This window comes from Camellia sinensis, chromosome 3, assembly GCF_055761805.1.
Source record: "Camellia sinensis isolate YWXY chromosome 3, ASM5576180v1, whole genome shotgun sequence".
NCBI classification, from domain to species: Eukaryota; Viridiplantae; Streptophyta; class Magnoliopsida; order Ericales; family Theaceae; genus Camellia; species Camellia sinensis.
In genome coordinates this window covers 131,769,693-131,785,233 of record NC_138963.1, presented here as the reverse complement: position 1 = coordinate 131,785,233, position 15,541 = coordinate 131,769,693, and the positions used below count along the sequence as shown (strand labels likewise).

At 40.6% G+C, this 15,541-nt stretch overlaps 1 protein-coding gene across 4 annotated transcripts in view; it reads right to left on the bottom strand.

The window, feature by feature from the left end:
* The window catches only part of LOC114284769 (uncharacterized), a 41,224-nt gene that overhangs the window by 12,027 nt on the left and 13,656 nt on the right, over nucleotides 1–15,541 (bottom strand). For 2 of the 4 annotated variants that reach the window (XM_082920823.1, XM_082920824.1), the window contains one exon: nucleotides 3,635–3,728. In XM_082920823.1, coding sequence (XP_082776949.1) covers nucleotides 3,635–3,728 — 94 coding nt within the window. The remainder of the gene's footprint in view (nucleotides 1–3,634; nucleotides 3,729–15,541) is intronic. The other 2 variants (XM_082920825.1, XM_082920826.1) reach the window with 1 other exon arrangement.

Here is a 15,541-nt window from a genome sequence, read left to right as displayed (position 1 = left end):
CATTCATCACACCTCCCAACCAGCTTTATTGCTAGAACCTAGCAATTAGGGTGACTAAAATAAAATCAAAAAGTAAAATAAAAGCAACTCTAAATCACTTCTGCAAGAAATCACGATTGAATTTAGCACATGCAACAAGCCCTTAATCCAATAGGTTACCCCTCGTGGACGAGTAAAAGTCTCGTGAGGGTTTCCAAAGATGTTACCCACAAACATCCAAAAATTTCTTTACTAAAAGGATTTCTTTCATTCTCATGCCAAAGTTAAAGAACCAGCCATGAATTTCACAACCTTAACAAGATAATCAATCAAAGTTCAAGACACTAGCAGCAAATAAAGATATCTCATGACATTCAAAATTTGGAGTGTGTGAAAAAAGTTTAGCAAACACAAACACAACCTTAGCCTTAAAGTGAAATATAACCCAAATCTCTTTCTGAAACATGCTTCGACTCAAATCTCACAAGTTATTGCACTCAACAAATAAATCACTCAGAACATGGTGAAAAATTGCTCTCAATATATGTGAGTAGAACAATGTAAATCAAAGGCAAAATATCCCGCATACTAATTTTTTTTAAAAACGCTAATATGAAAGAATAAATAAATAGTCTAATGAATGGAATATCAAATACTGAGAATTAAAATTTCTAGAGAAATTACCCACAAACGTAAAAAAATTTCTTAAAAAGGATTTCTTTTGTTCTCATGCTAATGTTAAAGAACAAGTCATGAATTTCACAATCTTAACAAAATAATCAACCAAAGTTCAAGACACTAGCAGCAAGTAAAGATATCTCAAGACATTCAGAATTTGGAGTGTGTGAAAAAGTTTAGCCAACACAGACACAATCTTAGCCTTAAAGTGAAATTCTGAAACATGCTTCGACTCAAATCTCACCAGTTATTGCATTCAACAAATAAATCACTCAGAATATGGTGTGAAAATTACTCTCAATATATGCGAGTAGAATAATGTAAATCAAAGGCAAAATATCCCGCATACTAATTTTTTGGAAAAATGCCATAATAAAAGAATAAATAAATAGTCTCATGAATGGAATACCATATACTGAGAATTAAAATTACCATACCATCACGCCTATCCATCATGTCCACTTGTAAACTATACCACTCTCAAGATCAAATAGGACTTTTATTTGGTTGTAATGTTTGGGTCGAGGAATTACGAAAAAATAATAAAAACGCAAAGTTGAATAAAAAAATGGATGTCTGAGACATTATTGGCATAAAAATAAGCTCTAATCTGAGAGATTATTGGCATAAAAATAAACACAGTTAGAGCATTATTCCAAATGTTTTGCTCCTTTTGTTACTTTTTTTTTTTTTGTCTTTTTCAACTTCCTCCTGCTTTTTTTTTTCTTTTCGTTTTGCCCCCCCCCCTCTCGTTGAACACAATTTATTTCTTCTTTTTTTTCCACCTTCTCTCCTTTTTTTACATTTTTTTTTTTTCAAACAAATTTGCCATTGCCAAACTGAACTTACCCAACATACTACAAAATTGAAAAGAAAGTATGGGTTGTGGGGTTAAACAAAGAAAGGCTAACATAAAGGCTCAAATCGGTTTCTAATGAAGTAATAATAAAGGAAAGAAAAATAAATAAAAGGCTCAATGAAACAAAGATGGCCTAAACTCATCTCTCAATTCATGATCTCAAAGGAATAAAAGTATGGTAACAAATTGATTTATCCTCAACATTCAACCAAAATTAAGAAATAATGACACTAAACAAATTAATGCACTTCCAAAGAAAATTAAGAGTAGATGTATCACAACCCTCCAATAAAAGTTCAGCACAAAACTCGTAGGCTCAAAAAACTCCACTATCATTCTTCAAAATTTTCAAGTCATAACCACTAATCAACTAAAAATCATATTCATGTGGCTAAAGTGCAATGCAATGATTTCCAAATACGAACACATGGAATACTTTAACAAAGTAGCTAACATATCAAACTTCAACACAATTTCTTGAGTTAAAGCAATAAAATACTACAAGTATGCCGAATTACTCAATGCACAGAACAAAAGATTACCGTGCGCACTTTTTTTTTTTTTTTTCAAACAAAACAACTAACTCATTGTAGCAAGCAACATATAAATTCTTCTCAAGATAAGTATTTTCTCCCCCCAACCTGAACGATGCATTGTCCTCGAGGGAGTAAAAGTATGATAACAAATTGATTTATTCTAAGCCTTCAACCAAAAATGAAAAAATAATGAGACTAAACAATAAATTAATGCGTTTCCAAAGAAAAATTAAGAGTAGATGCATAATAACTCTCCAATAAATGATTGGCACAAAACTCACAGGGTTAAAAGTCTCCACTATCATTCTTCAAGATTTTCAAGTCATATCCACTTATCAATCATATTCATGTGGCAGAAGTGTAGGGCAATGATTTCCAAATATGAACACATGGAATGCTGTAACAAAGTAGCTAGCATATCAAACTTCAACACAATTCTTGAGTTAAAGTAATAAAATACCGCAAGTATGCCCAATCACCCAATGTATAGAACAAAAGATTACCATGAGCACTAATTTTTTTTTAAAAAAAAACAAAACAACTAACTCATAGCAGCAAGCAAATATATAAATTCTTCTCAAAATAAGTATTTTCTGCCCCTAACCTAAACGATGCATTGTCCTGAATGTAAAAAATAAAATCAAAAAGTATAGGAGATTACCTTAAATGATTAACCATGTCTATATGTGTCATTGCCTGCAAGGGGTTAGCGCCAAAAACACAAAGGAAAAAAAAAATACAAACGAAAAACTAACTGCTCCTAAAAGTAAAATTATTTTGAATAATATGCACAAACCGGTTCCTCAAAATAATTCTGATCAATTATTCTGAACAACTTTTTGAATGAAGTAAAGGAAGTTGGAATTGTCAATCTCTAATTATCTAAAAACTACGAAAAGTGAGTTTTTGGTTTCTATAACCCGTCACAACAAATGAAATACAAAATTCTAACAAAATTTCCACAAAAGAAAAGATTAAATTGCATAAGATAATACATGTATTAGCAGTTCGCTCTTTGCATGTTTTTTCCACATGAAACTATAAACAAAGTTTTTTTTTTTTTTTCCATTTCTTATTTCTTTCTCATACAAGATCCGCAGGATGCTTATCAAATACAGCCCGAATTATTGGAAAGGAATTTCCAAACCTCACACATATGTGGGAACACTGTAGCAATCAAAGTCAAATACTACATGGTATCAATATAAATAAATTATATATAACCACGTATATCAGTATAAGCAATTCCCCTATTTTTGTTTCATCGTAGTGTAACAGAAAAAGGCGTCAATTCAATACATTATGTAAACAAAAACATAGACGAACTACTCAATTCTCAATTCAACAGGACACCCAATTTTCAAACAACACAATTCAAATAATTTTGGTTGAAACTCATATTAAATTGTATGAATCGAATCGTGCATCATACAATTCTAACACCATACTAATTGGAACATGTAGAAGCCGTGTCAACAGAATAATTTTGATCTTTTACTTATGAAATACGATATCCATTTCCAAGAAATTGCAGCAATGTAAGTGAATTTATTCTTGAGTGACAACTGAGATTAGAAATTACCTGGTTGTCGACTCTGCCTAGATCGAATTGAAGATATGCAGGCACGCCCATCACCTTCTATCTCCACGCCCATGTCAGCTTCCAAAGAATGACGCTTTGCATCACAACATCGAAAAGGATAAATGAAAAAAATAAAAACCAAAAAAAACCTACGCCCAATTTAGTCTCCATTTCCAAGCAATGGCAGCAATGTAAGTGAAGGAATTCTTGAGTGATAACTGAGATTAGGTGGTTGTTGACACACTGTTCAGTTGAGGAATTCTTTAGTCTTTGTTAAAATCCACCTACTCTCCACCTACTTCACCCACTTAAACCTACTCCACTAAACCTAACCCACTACACCACTACCACCTCACCTACTCCACTAAACCTAACCCACTACACCACTACCACCTCCACTTCACCTACTCCTTACCTACTACACACTCACCCTCTTCTATATATAGGAATCATGAATCATTGTAATAGATATCAATATAAATCAATCAATAATACAATTCTCTATTTCTCTTTATACATTAAATTTCTACATGGTATCAGAGCAAGGTTAAGCACTTAGTATTTTTCGTTTCACCGGCGGGCGGCAACCTCGCCTTGGCCGCCCGCCGGACCTCAACCTATTCCGCTTATTTTCTACACATACCTTCCCATCACTGCCTAAATCCTCTCTCTTGAGGCCAATGTGAATTCCTCTTCTTCATAATCTGCACTAACTGTGGCATCTTTTCCTGGGGCAAACTCTGCAACCCAACACTCAATCTATGCTTCTCCTCCATGCTCATTTGCCTCTTGTTAGGATCCTTCGCCTTCGGCTTTGGTTTGGGCTTCGCCACAGCCTTGAGCTTCACTGCAGCTTTTAGCTTCACGGCAGCCTTCGGTTTCACAGCAGCTTTTGGCTTCGCAGCTGGCTTGGCCTTTGCCGCTGGCTTGGGCTTCACAGCGGCTTTAGCTTTTGGCGCAGCAGCTGTTGTCTTAGCCGGAGCCTTCTTTTCCTTTTTCGCTTTTACAGCCTTCGGCTTTGCTTCCCTCTGGTGGCTCCCCAGGTTCCACCTGAGCTGCATGATTCATTTATAGCTGCAATTGATAAGGGAAGTATTAGAACAATGCCCAATAGAAGTATGCCAGCTGCTCCTTACCCTACTCCTGGAGCACTATTAATAGGTGATGCTTTCAACATGCGTCATCCTTTAACTGGTGGAGGAATGACTGGAGCCCTGTATAAGGTGTTTTGTGCATCTCCTGATCAAGCAAGGATGGAAATGCGTGAAGCATGTTTTGATTATTTGAGCCTTGGAGGTGTGTGTTCAACAGGACTAGTGGCTTTACTCTCTGGTCTAAATCCTAGCCCATTGAGCTTGATACTCCATTTCTTTGCTATAGCCATATATGGTGTTGGCCGTCTCTTGCTACCATTTCCTTCCCCTAAGCACCTGTGGATAGCAGCTAGATTATTTTTGGGTGCATCGGCTATCATTTTTCCCCTCTTTCTCTCACATGGGCTTGTCCCCTCTCTCTCCTCCGTTTGATTTCAAAATCCATTATTTTTATTTATTTTCTCCAAACCACTTTCCTTATTTCCCCCATCTTTCATTTTGATTTCAAATATATTTTTATTATTTCTTTCTTTATTTTTCTTTCACATTATTTTTTAATCTTTTTCAAATTCCATTCATACCATATAGCTTTGCACACCAAACCATCTTTTATTCATCTCAGGGATCAACCCCGATCACAATTTTAACAAAAAAAAAAAAAAAAAAAAAAAACAACCACAACAACACAAACCACAATACCAACAGATTTGTTTTCTTTTCTGCAGACGGCCACCCACCGACCTACTCTGCCGCCGGTCTCTTCTTCTTGCCTCCGTCTTGGACAGTCCTTGACGGTGTTGCCTCCTTGTTTCCCACTCCACTGGGCACGATCACTACCCCCTGCTCCTCCACTCCAGCATATGGCGGCCTTCCAAATCGGAACATCACGGTGGCCTTCCGCTTCAGCTCCTTATTTTCCGCCTTTAGCACACTTATCTCTGCTCGCGCATCCTTATACATGCGTTGGAGCATAGCCAGTTGGGCGTTTAACTGCTGCACCTCATTTGTCCTACTCTGCAGCCGGTGCGACAAGTTTGTGACCGCAGTCATGGTTTCAACACAGGACTTCAATGTATACTGATTAGCTTCAATATCCGTTTGCACTGCCATTTTTTGCTCCACCGACCGCATCGGAAAGTTCAACGGAGCAAAACCAGAGGTGTTTGGTTGAGGTTCACTGGCCACCGCACTGGTTATCTCTCTTGTTGACTCGTTGAGGTCGGGAAAGAGAGTGAGCAGACCACGGGAAGAAGAGGCTATGTTCTAGGTAGCTGAACGGGAAGAAGAAGCCATGTTTTTGGGTTGCTGAGTGTTTCAGAGAAGGGTTGGTTACAGAATGTTACAGAGAACGAAGAGGTTTCAACTGGTTTGTTATGCTTCCAAGCCTCAGACTTCGCTTTGGTTTATAAAGACAGAGACGACGAGGCCGACACGCGCTCTGTCAATCACGTGCATCGCCGCGTGTCAGGCGCCCCTTTTGATGGCTCGACGCTTTCTGTCGGGCACGTCTTTTGATGAAGTGGGCGCGCCTTTTGATGGCACGCCTTTTTATGGATTGGACACGCCTTTTGATGGCACGCCTTTTGAAAAATTAGGCACACCTTTTGAGGGTGCGACTTTTACAAGGGTCCGACAAGACTCTGTAAACTGTCCCGACATTGATTCCGGTTAGCTCCTTTATGGGTCCGACAAGACTCTGTAAACTGTCCCGACATTGATTCCGGTTAGTTTCTATAAGGGTCCAGCAAGACTCCGTAAACTGTCACAACAACTGTCACAACATTGTCTGCTACAACGGTCCGACATGACCCCATAAACTGTCTTCTACATCGGTCTGACACCGCCATCCAGTGTCCTCTACACCGTTATGACACCACCATACAGTGTCCTCTACATGGTTATGACACCCCCATACAGTGTCCTCTACAACATTATGACACCACCATCCAGTGTCTTCACCAATGGTCTGACACGACCATACAGTGTCTCTTATCCTCTTCTATTTTTATGTATTTTCTTGTTTTGTTACTCTCTCCAAACTCAAGTTGGTTAGTTCCTATCCCCCTTGAGTTTGCGGGGGGCTGTTAAAATCCACCTACTCTCCACCTACTTCACCCACTTAAACCTACTCCACTAAACCTAACCCACTACACCACTACCACCTCACCTACTCCACTAAACCTAACCCACTACACCACTACCACCTCCACTTCACCTACTCCTTACCTACTACACACTCACCCTCTTCTATATATAGGAATCATGAATCATTGTAATAGATATCAATATAAATCAATCAATAATACAATTCTCTATTTCTCTTTATACATTAAATTTCTACAGTCTTCATCACTTGTGTTACTACTCGCTGCTCAGTTGCCAGTGAATAAAAAAAAGGTCTACATTTATCTCCCAAAAAACACGTGGATTTGTTATATATAGCCCAACAGACATCAATTATGTAGCAACTACCACCAATAAACTACTAACTTAACCCTATTTTTGTTTTTTCTTCTTTTTCTTTTTTTTTTTGGTTAAGTATGAAAGCCAATTTGTAGACATAAGCAGTAACTCAAAATTAAAATACTACTCATGCCAATTAGTTTCTCAATTTTTTCTTGACCCCAAGTTCTAAGGATTTGCAAAGCACACAAATTTCTATCCTAAAATGCCAATTGCTAAGGTTTAATTGTTCTGCAGGCTAGGCGTAAGCACTCTTTTAGAGGGGGTATTGCCTTTGGCATGTCATGAGCTTCATTGTAAATCCCCTTGTATGGCAATAAAACACTTACCCCTTAAAAAGCATAGCATGACGAACAATGCCTATGCGCCACAGAAGCTAAGAAAAGGAAAACTAACAAATATCAACTATATTCAATATTGGAAATGGAAAGAAAATAATTCTTCCAGGATATGGCTGAATTCTTTTGGATATCACAACTGTAAACATTTAGATTTAGTCAATACTATAGAATAGGAAAGTTTGTTAGGATCAAAATTAGTAGCTAAATAGTAGCTAATCAGTCCTCAGAATCAGTAGCTAATTAGTAGCTAATCAATTCCTAATTTTATGCCTTGTATCTCCTATAAATAGAGGTGCTATGTACATTGTTTAAATATGAGAATAAGAAATATTGTTCTTTCTAGCTTTCATGGTATCAAAGCTGAGGACTTATTCTCTGACCCTTCTGAGGTAATCCTAGAACCATCAAGCTGTCCTTCACCATATCAGAAACCACATCTGAATCCACTGTTACCGTTTCACCGAAAAACATTGAGAAACATGTCTCCCAACATTGATTCTCACTCGGTGCAAATCACCAGCATTAAACTCAATGGTGATAATTTCTTGCGTTGGTTTCAGTCCATCCAAATGTACATTCGGGGGCATCTGATCACATGACTTCTCTCTCTTCTTTATTCAATACTTATTTATTTTATTCTGAAAGTCAAAGAGTAGGATTGCTGATGGCAATTTCTCACCTATTGTAGGAAAAGTTCAAATAAAAATTTTAGAAAATATTACTCTTCACTCTGTCCTTCATGTTCCTAAACTGGCCTGCAAGTTGTTGTCTGCCAGTAAACTATCCAAAAACTCTCACTTTCGTGTTGTTTTCTTTGACTCTCATTGTGAATTTCAGGACCGAAACTTGGGGAGGTTGATTGGCAGTGCTAGAATGGTCAATGGTCTTTACTACTTTGATGATGACATATCCAGCAATAAAACAACTCAAGGCTATGGTTGTAGTATTAGTTCACTTTCGGCTCGCGAGCAAATAATGCTTTGGCATTTTAGACTAGGACATCCTAGTTTTTCATATCTTAAACATTTGTTTCCTAACTTGTTTAAAAATTTGGATTGTTCGTCTTTTCAATGTGAAAGTTGTTATTTATCTAAAAGTCATCGAACTACTTATCTTACAAAACCCTACCGTGCCTCTAAACCATTCTACTTAATTCATAGTGATGTGGGGTTTCTCCAAGGTTACCACCATGACTGGTGTAAAGTGGTTTGTAACTTTTATAGATGATCACACTCGACTTTGCTAGGTTTATTTGATGAAAGACAAATTTGAAGTAAAAAACGTGTTTCAAGATTTTTACAAAATGATTGACAATCAATTTCATTCAAAAATTAGTATTTTTCGAGCTGATAATGGAAAAGAGTACTTCAATAAATATCTAGGGAATTTTTTTAGAAAAAAAGTTATTTTTCATCAATCTATATGTCGTGACACTCATCAACAAAATGGTATTGCCGAAAGAAAAAATAAGCATATACTGGAAGTAGCCTGAGCCATAATGTTCTCTATGTATGTTCCCAAATATCTATGGAGAGATGCCATTTTGACAGCCTCTTATTTAATTAATAGAATGCCTACCCGGGTTTTGCAATATGTCACACCCTTTAAATATTGCAAAAAAACCTTTCTTGATTGCAGAATTAATTCAAATTTGCCTTCAAAAATTTTTTGCTACACTATTTTCGTTCACATACCCAGCCAAATTCGATCCACACTTGATCTTAGAGCAGAAAAATGTGTTTTCATTGGGTATGCTCCAAACAAAAGAGGCAACAAGTGCTATAATCCTCAAACAAAAACATTTGGGTGATTATGGATGTCTCCTTTCTTGAAACTCAATCCTATTTTACCAAAAATTCTCTTCAAGGGGAGAAAAAGAAAAAGGAAGAAAATTTTTGGCAGACAACTTCGGATCCCTTACCAAATCCTATTCAATCTCCATCCCTTGTTTTCTGAAAAACAACAACAGAAACAGGGTATTCAAGATATGGAGAACAAAGGAAATCCCAGTCCAACTTCTCCAAACATAGAAGGCTCACAAGCAGGGGGAGAAATACTACAATTAGAACAAACTGTTCCCGAACCTGAGTTTTTGGTTTATGCTCGGAAAAATACTCAAAGAAAAAGTAAAGACTAGCCAACCACTCCACCACAAAGCCAATCAGAATCTCTTAAAAGAGGTCCCTCAAGTAGTTCAGGTATTCCTAATCTGGTTCCTCCATCATCTGTCTCTACTTCATCTCCATTTCCTTCAGCGGTTTTACCTAATGTTATACCCACAGATTGTGATCTTCCTCTAGCCATTAGGAAAGGAATTCGAAAATGTACCCAACATTCCATTGCGAAATATGTATCTTTCCAAAAGTCATAGAACATTTACTTCAAAAATATCTAACCTGTTTGCTCCAAGAATTATTAAGGAAGCCTTGGATGATCCTAATTGGAAATCAATAGTTATGGAAGAGATGAATGCTCTAGAAAAGAACGGTACTTGGCTGTTAGTGAATCTGCCTAAGGACAAAAAGACAGTAGGGTGCCAATGGGTATTTACAGTGAAGTGCAAAGCTGATGGTAGCATGGAAAGATATAAGGTGAGACTCGTGGCCAAAAAGTTTACACAAACCCTCGGGATTGACTACCAAGAAACCTTTGCTCCAGTTGCCAAGATGAACTCAATTCGGGTTTTACTGTCACTAGCAGTTAATTCCAGCTGGCTTCTACATCAAATGTAAAAAATGCCTTCTTAAATGGAAATCTAGAAGAAGTCTATATGAACTTACCTCCAGGTTTTGAAAAGAAGTTTGGTATAGATAAAGTCTGCAAATTAAACAAGTCTCTATACGGCCTCAAACAATCCCCAAGGGCGTGGTTTGAACGCTTTGGGAAGGTTGTAAAAAACCTTGGATACTGTTAAAGCCAAGCAGACCATACTATGTTCTATAAACACTCAAGAGAAGGTAAAGTAGCTATCTTGATTGTTTATGTAGATGACATAATTCTAACAGGTAATGATAATGCCGAATCGAAAAAGTTGAAGAAGGGACTTGCTAAAGATTTCGAGATAAAGGTCCTGGAGCACTAAGATACTTTCTTGGAATGGAGTTCGCTAGATCTAAGGAGGGCATTTTTGTCACTCAGCGCAAGTACACAATTGACTTGCTCAAAAAAACATGTTTGCTCGGATGTAAAGCTGCTGAAACACCAACCGAGCTCAACTTGAAGCTACAGCATGCTAGAATTGAAGATGTAGTGAATATAGACCAGTTCAGAGACCTGTTGGAAGACTGATATACTAATCTCACACACGTCCCGACATAGCATTCGTAGTAAGCAGAGTAAGCCAATTCATGCATTCACCAGGAAAGGAGCACTTTGAAGAAGCATACAGGATCCTAAGGTATCTAAAGGGAACTCCTGATAAAGGCTTGATATTTAAAAAGTAAGGACATCTTCAAGTGGTAGTACATACAGATGCAAATTGGGCTGGAAGCATCACTAACCGGAAATCACATTCCTTGGGCTTCTTACATTTACTTTGGTAATCACATAACCTTTTTTTCTTTTCAGGGCCCACCAGCCATACCACCGGCCCCGGAGGTTTTTCTACTGCCATCGGAATTTCCTCAGATTCAGACGACGACAACGACGACGACCTTCCCATTGCTACAAGGGTCACAAGGTTCAAGACCGACAAGGCAGTACTTCTAGATGTTGAAGAAGAACCAAGTGCTAGAGCTGCACCAACTACTGAGGCTGAGCCAGTTGTGGAGGCTGCAGAAAATGAAGTTCCCCCTGCTGTGGAAGTTGTTGTGGGCGGCCTAGTTGGAGGGTGCAGAGCCTCTAAACCCCGCTGATTCTGTGCACTCCGACCGTTCCTCCGTCGGCAATACTTCCAAATGTTGAAGAAAAACCAAGTGCTGGGGCCGCACCAACTACTGAGGCTGAGCCAGTTGTGGAGGCTGCAGAAAATGAAGTTCCCCCTGCTGTGGAAGTTGTTGCGGGCGGCCTAGTTGGAGGGTGCAGAGCCTCCAAACCTCGCAGATTCTGTGCACTCCGATCGTTCCTCTGTCGGTGGAGGAGAGGATTTTTTCCCTGAGACCCCAAGGGAAGATAGCGGCATGAGAGAGCCTCTGGAAGTTGCACCACCTCCCTTTGGAACTGCATCTGGTGGTTCCTCCCAGTCCACTGAGTCTCCATTGGTTCAGCAGACCCCACTTTCGAACGCCCAAGTGGCGGAGGAGAGTGCAAGTGTAGCGACAGCTTCCACTGTTCCTGTTGTGGCCCCTCTAAATTTGGACCGACTTGCAAAGGTAGCTGTCACTTTAGCCACCCACACTGTTATTGCTGTCGCTGGGACCTCTGACCCAGTTGCTTCGGCAACCTTTGAACAGCTGGCAGACTTGTACCCCACTCACTTTCCAGAAGTGCCAGTTGACCTTGGGGTATCCCAAGATTTTTATACTGGAATGGATACCACTACTGTTCCAGATCTGAACGTTGGAGACTACCAGATGGATGACCTCTTTTCGGAGCGACATGACGGTGCAGGCAGCTTTAGTCTTTCTCGCGAGGCTAGTTCACCCGGTCGCCAACGTTGCATCTACCCATTCCAATGCTACTAGGCAATCATCTTCACGGGAAGTGCGTCGTCCTTAGACCTTTGGTCACTCCACCAATCTCCCTCCAGTGATTGAAGTTGGCAGGGGTGTGAGGGAGTCCCCTCAGCCCTCAGAGAAAGTTTCTTTTCTAAGTTATTGGGTCTCCCCCGCAGCTGCTCCCACTCTCGCCCCGCATCCAGGAGCTGCACCCCGGCACCTTTCCTGCTTTTAACGTTCCTGGATCTATGCTGCAGACAGCACTGCTAGAGTCACTCGCCAGCTTCATTTGCGACCTTGCTACTAAGAAGATTCTGGCCACCCCTAGCAAGTTCGTGGAAAGTGCCGAGGCAAACCTGAGCAGCTTTGAAAGGAACGGTTTAGACCTATCGTGGATGAGGGATAGGCTTCAGGTAGTCAATGGTTTCCTCGAGCATGCAGACAACGTGGCGATGATAGGGCCAGTTTTGAACCCATCATCTACTCATGTCAACTTGTAGTACCCGCTGCTGGTTACCTCAGCACCTTTGTAGGGCCTTCCTATCCTGGTGAGAACTTGGGAATTAGTTGCCCCCACATGATTTCGTCCACCGTCTTCCATACCAAGTCCCCTTTATTGAACTTCTTGTGCTGAACAGATTGATTGTAGCACGAGCTATGGATTGATGATACTTTTCCATTGCCCGCGAGGCTCAATCTCTTCTTTCTTCAGCTGCCTCTATGTCATTCTTTCTGCTGTCTGGAACTAAGTGTGCTGACATAGCCATTCTTGCTGAGGCTACTGCCAACTCAACTGGTAACACAGCTTCAGACCCGTACACTAGGGAAAATGGGGTTGCCTGAGTTGGCTTTCTCTTTGACGTTCTATACGCCTAGAGTGCTACAGGGAGTCGTTCAGACCATGTGCTTCATCCATTATTTTACTCAATATTTGGGTGATGGTTTTGTTGGTCAGCTTGTCCATTCCCTTGGGGGTAGTATGGACTAGACTTGTGCTGCTTGATCTAGTAAGTGTTCAGTAGGGATAGCAATATCAACCAGGCCCAACAGGGACCGGACCGCCCTGTCCCGATAAATCGGGTTTTCCCCGAAAATTATTCACCATAGGGCCGAGGCTGGTATTGAAAAATACATCCCCGATAATTTTTGGGCCGGGGACGGGAATAGGCTCGTCGGCCCCGGCCCCGCCCCGAAATTTCCCCGATTCATCCCCGCCTCTGTTCCTCTTAGTTGTATTATATAAATATCTATTTCACTTTTGATCTTATCTTCTCTCTCACAGACTCTCAACTATCTCACTCTCTCTGACTCCTATATTCTCCCTCTCAACTCTCTCTCTCTTCACTTTCTCGTTTTCAACACTCTCACTCTCTCAACTCAACTCTCTCACAGTCACGACACAGCGACATCGCCACCACCACCGCTGGCCCTGACCCCCTCTCTCTCTCTTCTGCTTGCCTCAGTTTCTCTTTCTCTCTCTCCACTTCGTCTCTCTCTATTCTTGAGCAGAAGGTCCATCTCTCTCACCACCACCGAACCCACCACCACAACCACCGTCGATCTCGCCATAGTGCCTGGTCATTGGCATCGCTCAGATCTGTGCCAGACGATGGAGGTGTACTCAGATCTGTTATCTCTCTCTCTCTCTCTCTCTCTCTCTCTCTCTGATCTGATGTTGTTGATTTGTATTGTTCAGAATAATTTTTTTTAATCTGTGCTAGTTATATATTGATCTGTTATATATTAAACAAAATTGATCTGTTAGATTTGTTATATATTGATTTGTTAATTTTTTTTTGATTTATGATATATATTGATTAGTCAGTGAGTTGTTGATGATTTCAGACCATGTGCTCCCTGCTTCATCCATCATTTTACTCAATATTCGAATGATGGTTTTGTTGGTCGCCTCAGCTTGTCCACTCCCTTATCGTATGGACTAGACTCGTGCTGCTTGATCTGGTAGGCGTTCAGCAGTCTTCCCACATGACGATTTACAAAGGGAGTTCCATTGTCGGACAGCATTACTTTTGGTATGCCAAACCTACAGATTATGCTTTCTCTGATGAAGTTGGCTACTCCTGCCCCGTCTGCCTTCCTCATCGGTATAGCCTCCACCCCCACGTGGTACTAACTTCAGTCGCTGCAATCTGTGGCCTTACGATTGCTGCGCTGTCAAATGCCCAAGCATGGAACAGGTAAGGGGTCTTGATGTTGTGCAGCTCAACTGCCGGTGCATGTATCAAGTTCCCAAACTTCTGACAAGATTGGCATCTCTTTACAAAGTTTTTAGCATCTTCTTCCATTGTCGGCCAGTAGTAGCCGAGGTGAATGAGATGTCCATATAATCGCTGCCCTCCATGATGTTCTATCTTGTGGGCTTCCCTTGGCACCTCATTTGCCTCATCCTTTGGTCAAGGAAGAAGCGGAGGGCCCGCCTCTTAACTCTGATTGCATCGGCTTTGTTCTCAGGCAGTGTCCCTTTTCCAAGGTAGTCGACATATGGCTGCCTCCATTCTTCACTGCTTAAGAAATGGGCTTCCTCTTCCTTAGGATGGAATTGGCATGTTGCACATTGCCTCTGTAACTTGTTGGCACCGCGAAAATTATGCAAGTTCTGCTTGTCTAATTGTTTCCTGGCCTGTTTTCAATTGTTCTGTTGGATTATATATGCTTTCCATCCCTCGCTTCTTGCTCTGTATGTTCTTCGGCTAACACTGCTGGTGTTGTTCCTTTCTCGATGACGATGGCTATACTATCATCTGGTATATCCACCTTTGCCCCCAGTGTAGCCAAGGCATCGGGGAAACAGTTGTGTGTTCGAAGGGTATGCTGGATTTGGACATCATCAAATTGAGGGAGCAACCCTTGAACCACGGTGCGATACGGGCCCAACAAAGGCTCCTTTAAGGCGAAATCACCCATTGTTTGCCTGACAACTAACTCGAAGTAGCCCAAAATTTTCGACTTGCGGAGTCCCTTCGTTTGGGCAGCGATTAGACCCAGTATCAACGCCTTATATTCAACCTCGTTGTTTGAACATTCAAAATCAAGCTTATATGATAGATGAAACTTCTCGTCTTCTTCACTGGTTAGTGTTATGCCAGCACCCGAAGCTCCATCAAATTTTAAATCCCAATAAGCGTCAACTACAGCGGCTGAGACATGGACCGCACCTGGTAGAGATACCTCTGCAGGTTCATGTTCACCAAATGGGAATTGGGCCAGTAAGTCTGCAAGTACTTGGCTCTTAATAGCCTTGGGAGTGACACAAGTGATGTCATATTCTGCTAGAGCCAAAAGCCATCCTGTCATTCTTCCAATCAGAGCAGGTTTGCTTAGCAAGTAGCGGACTGGATCACTCCGGGGTCACAACATGGATCGGGTGTGCCTAAAAATAGTGGCGCAACTTCC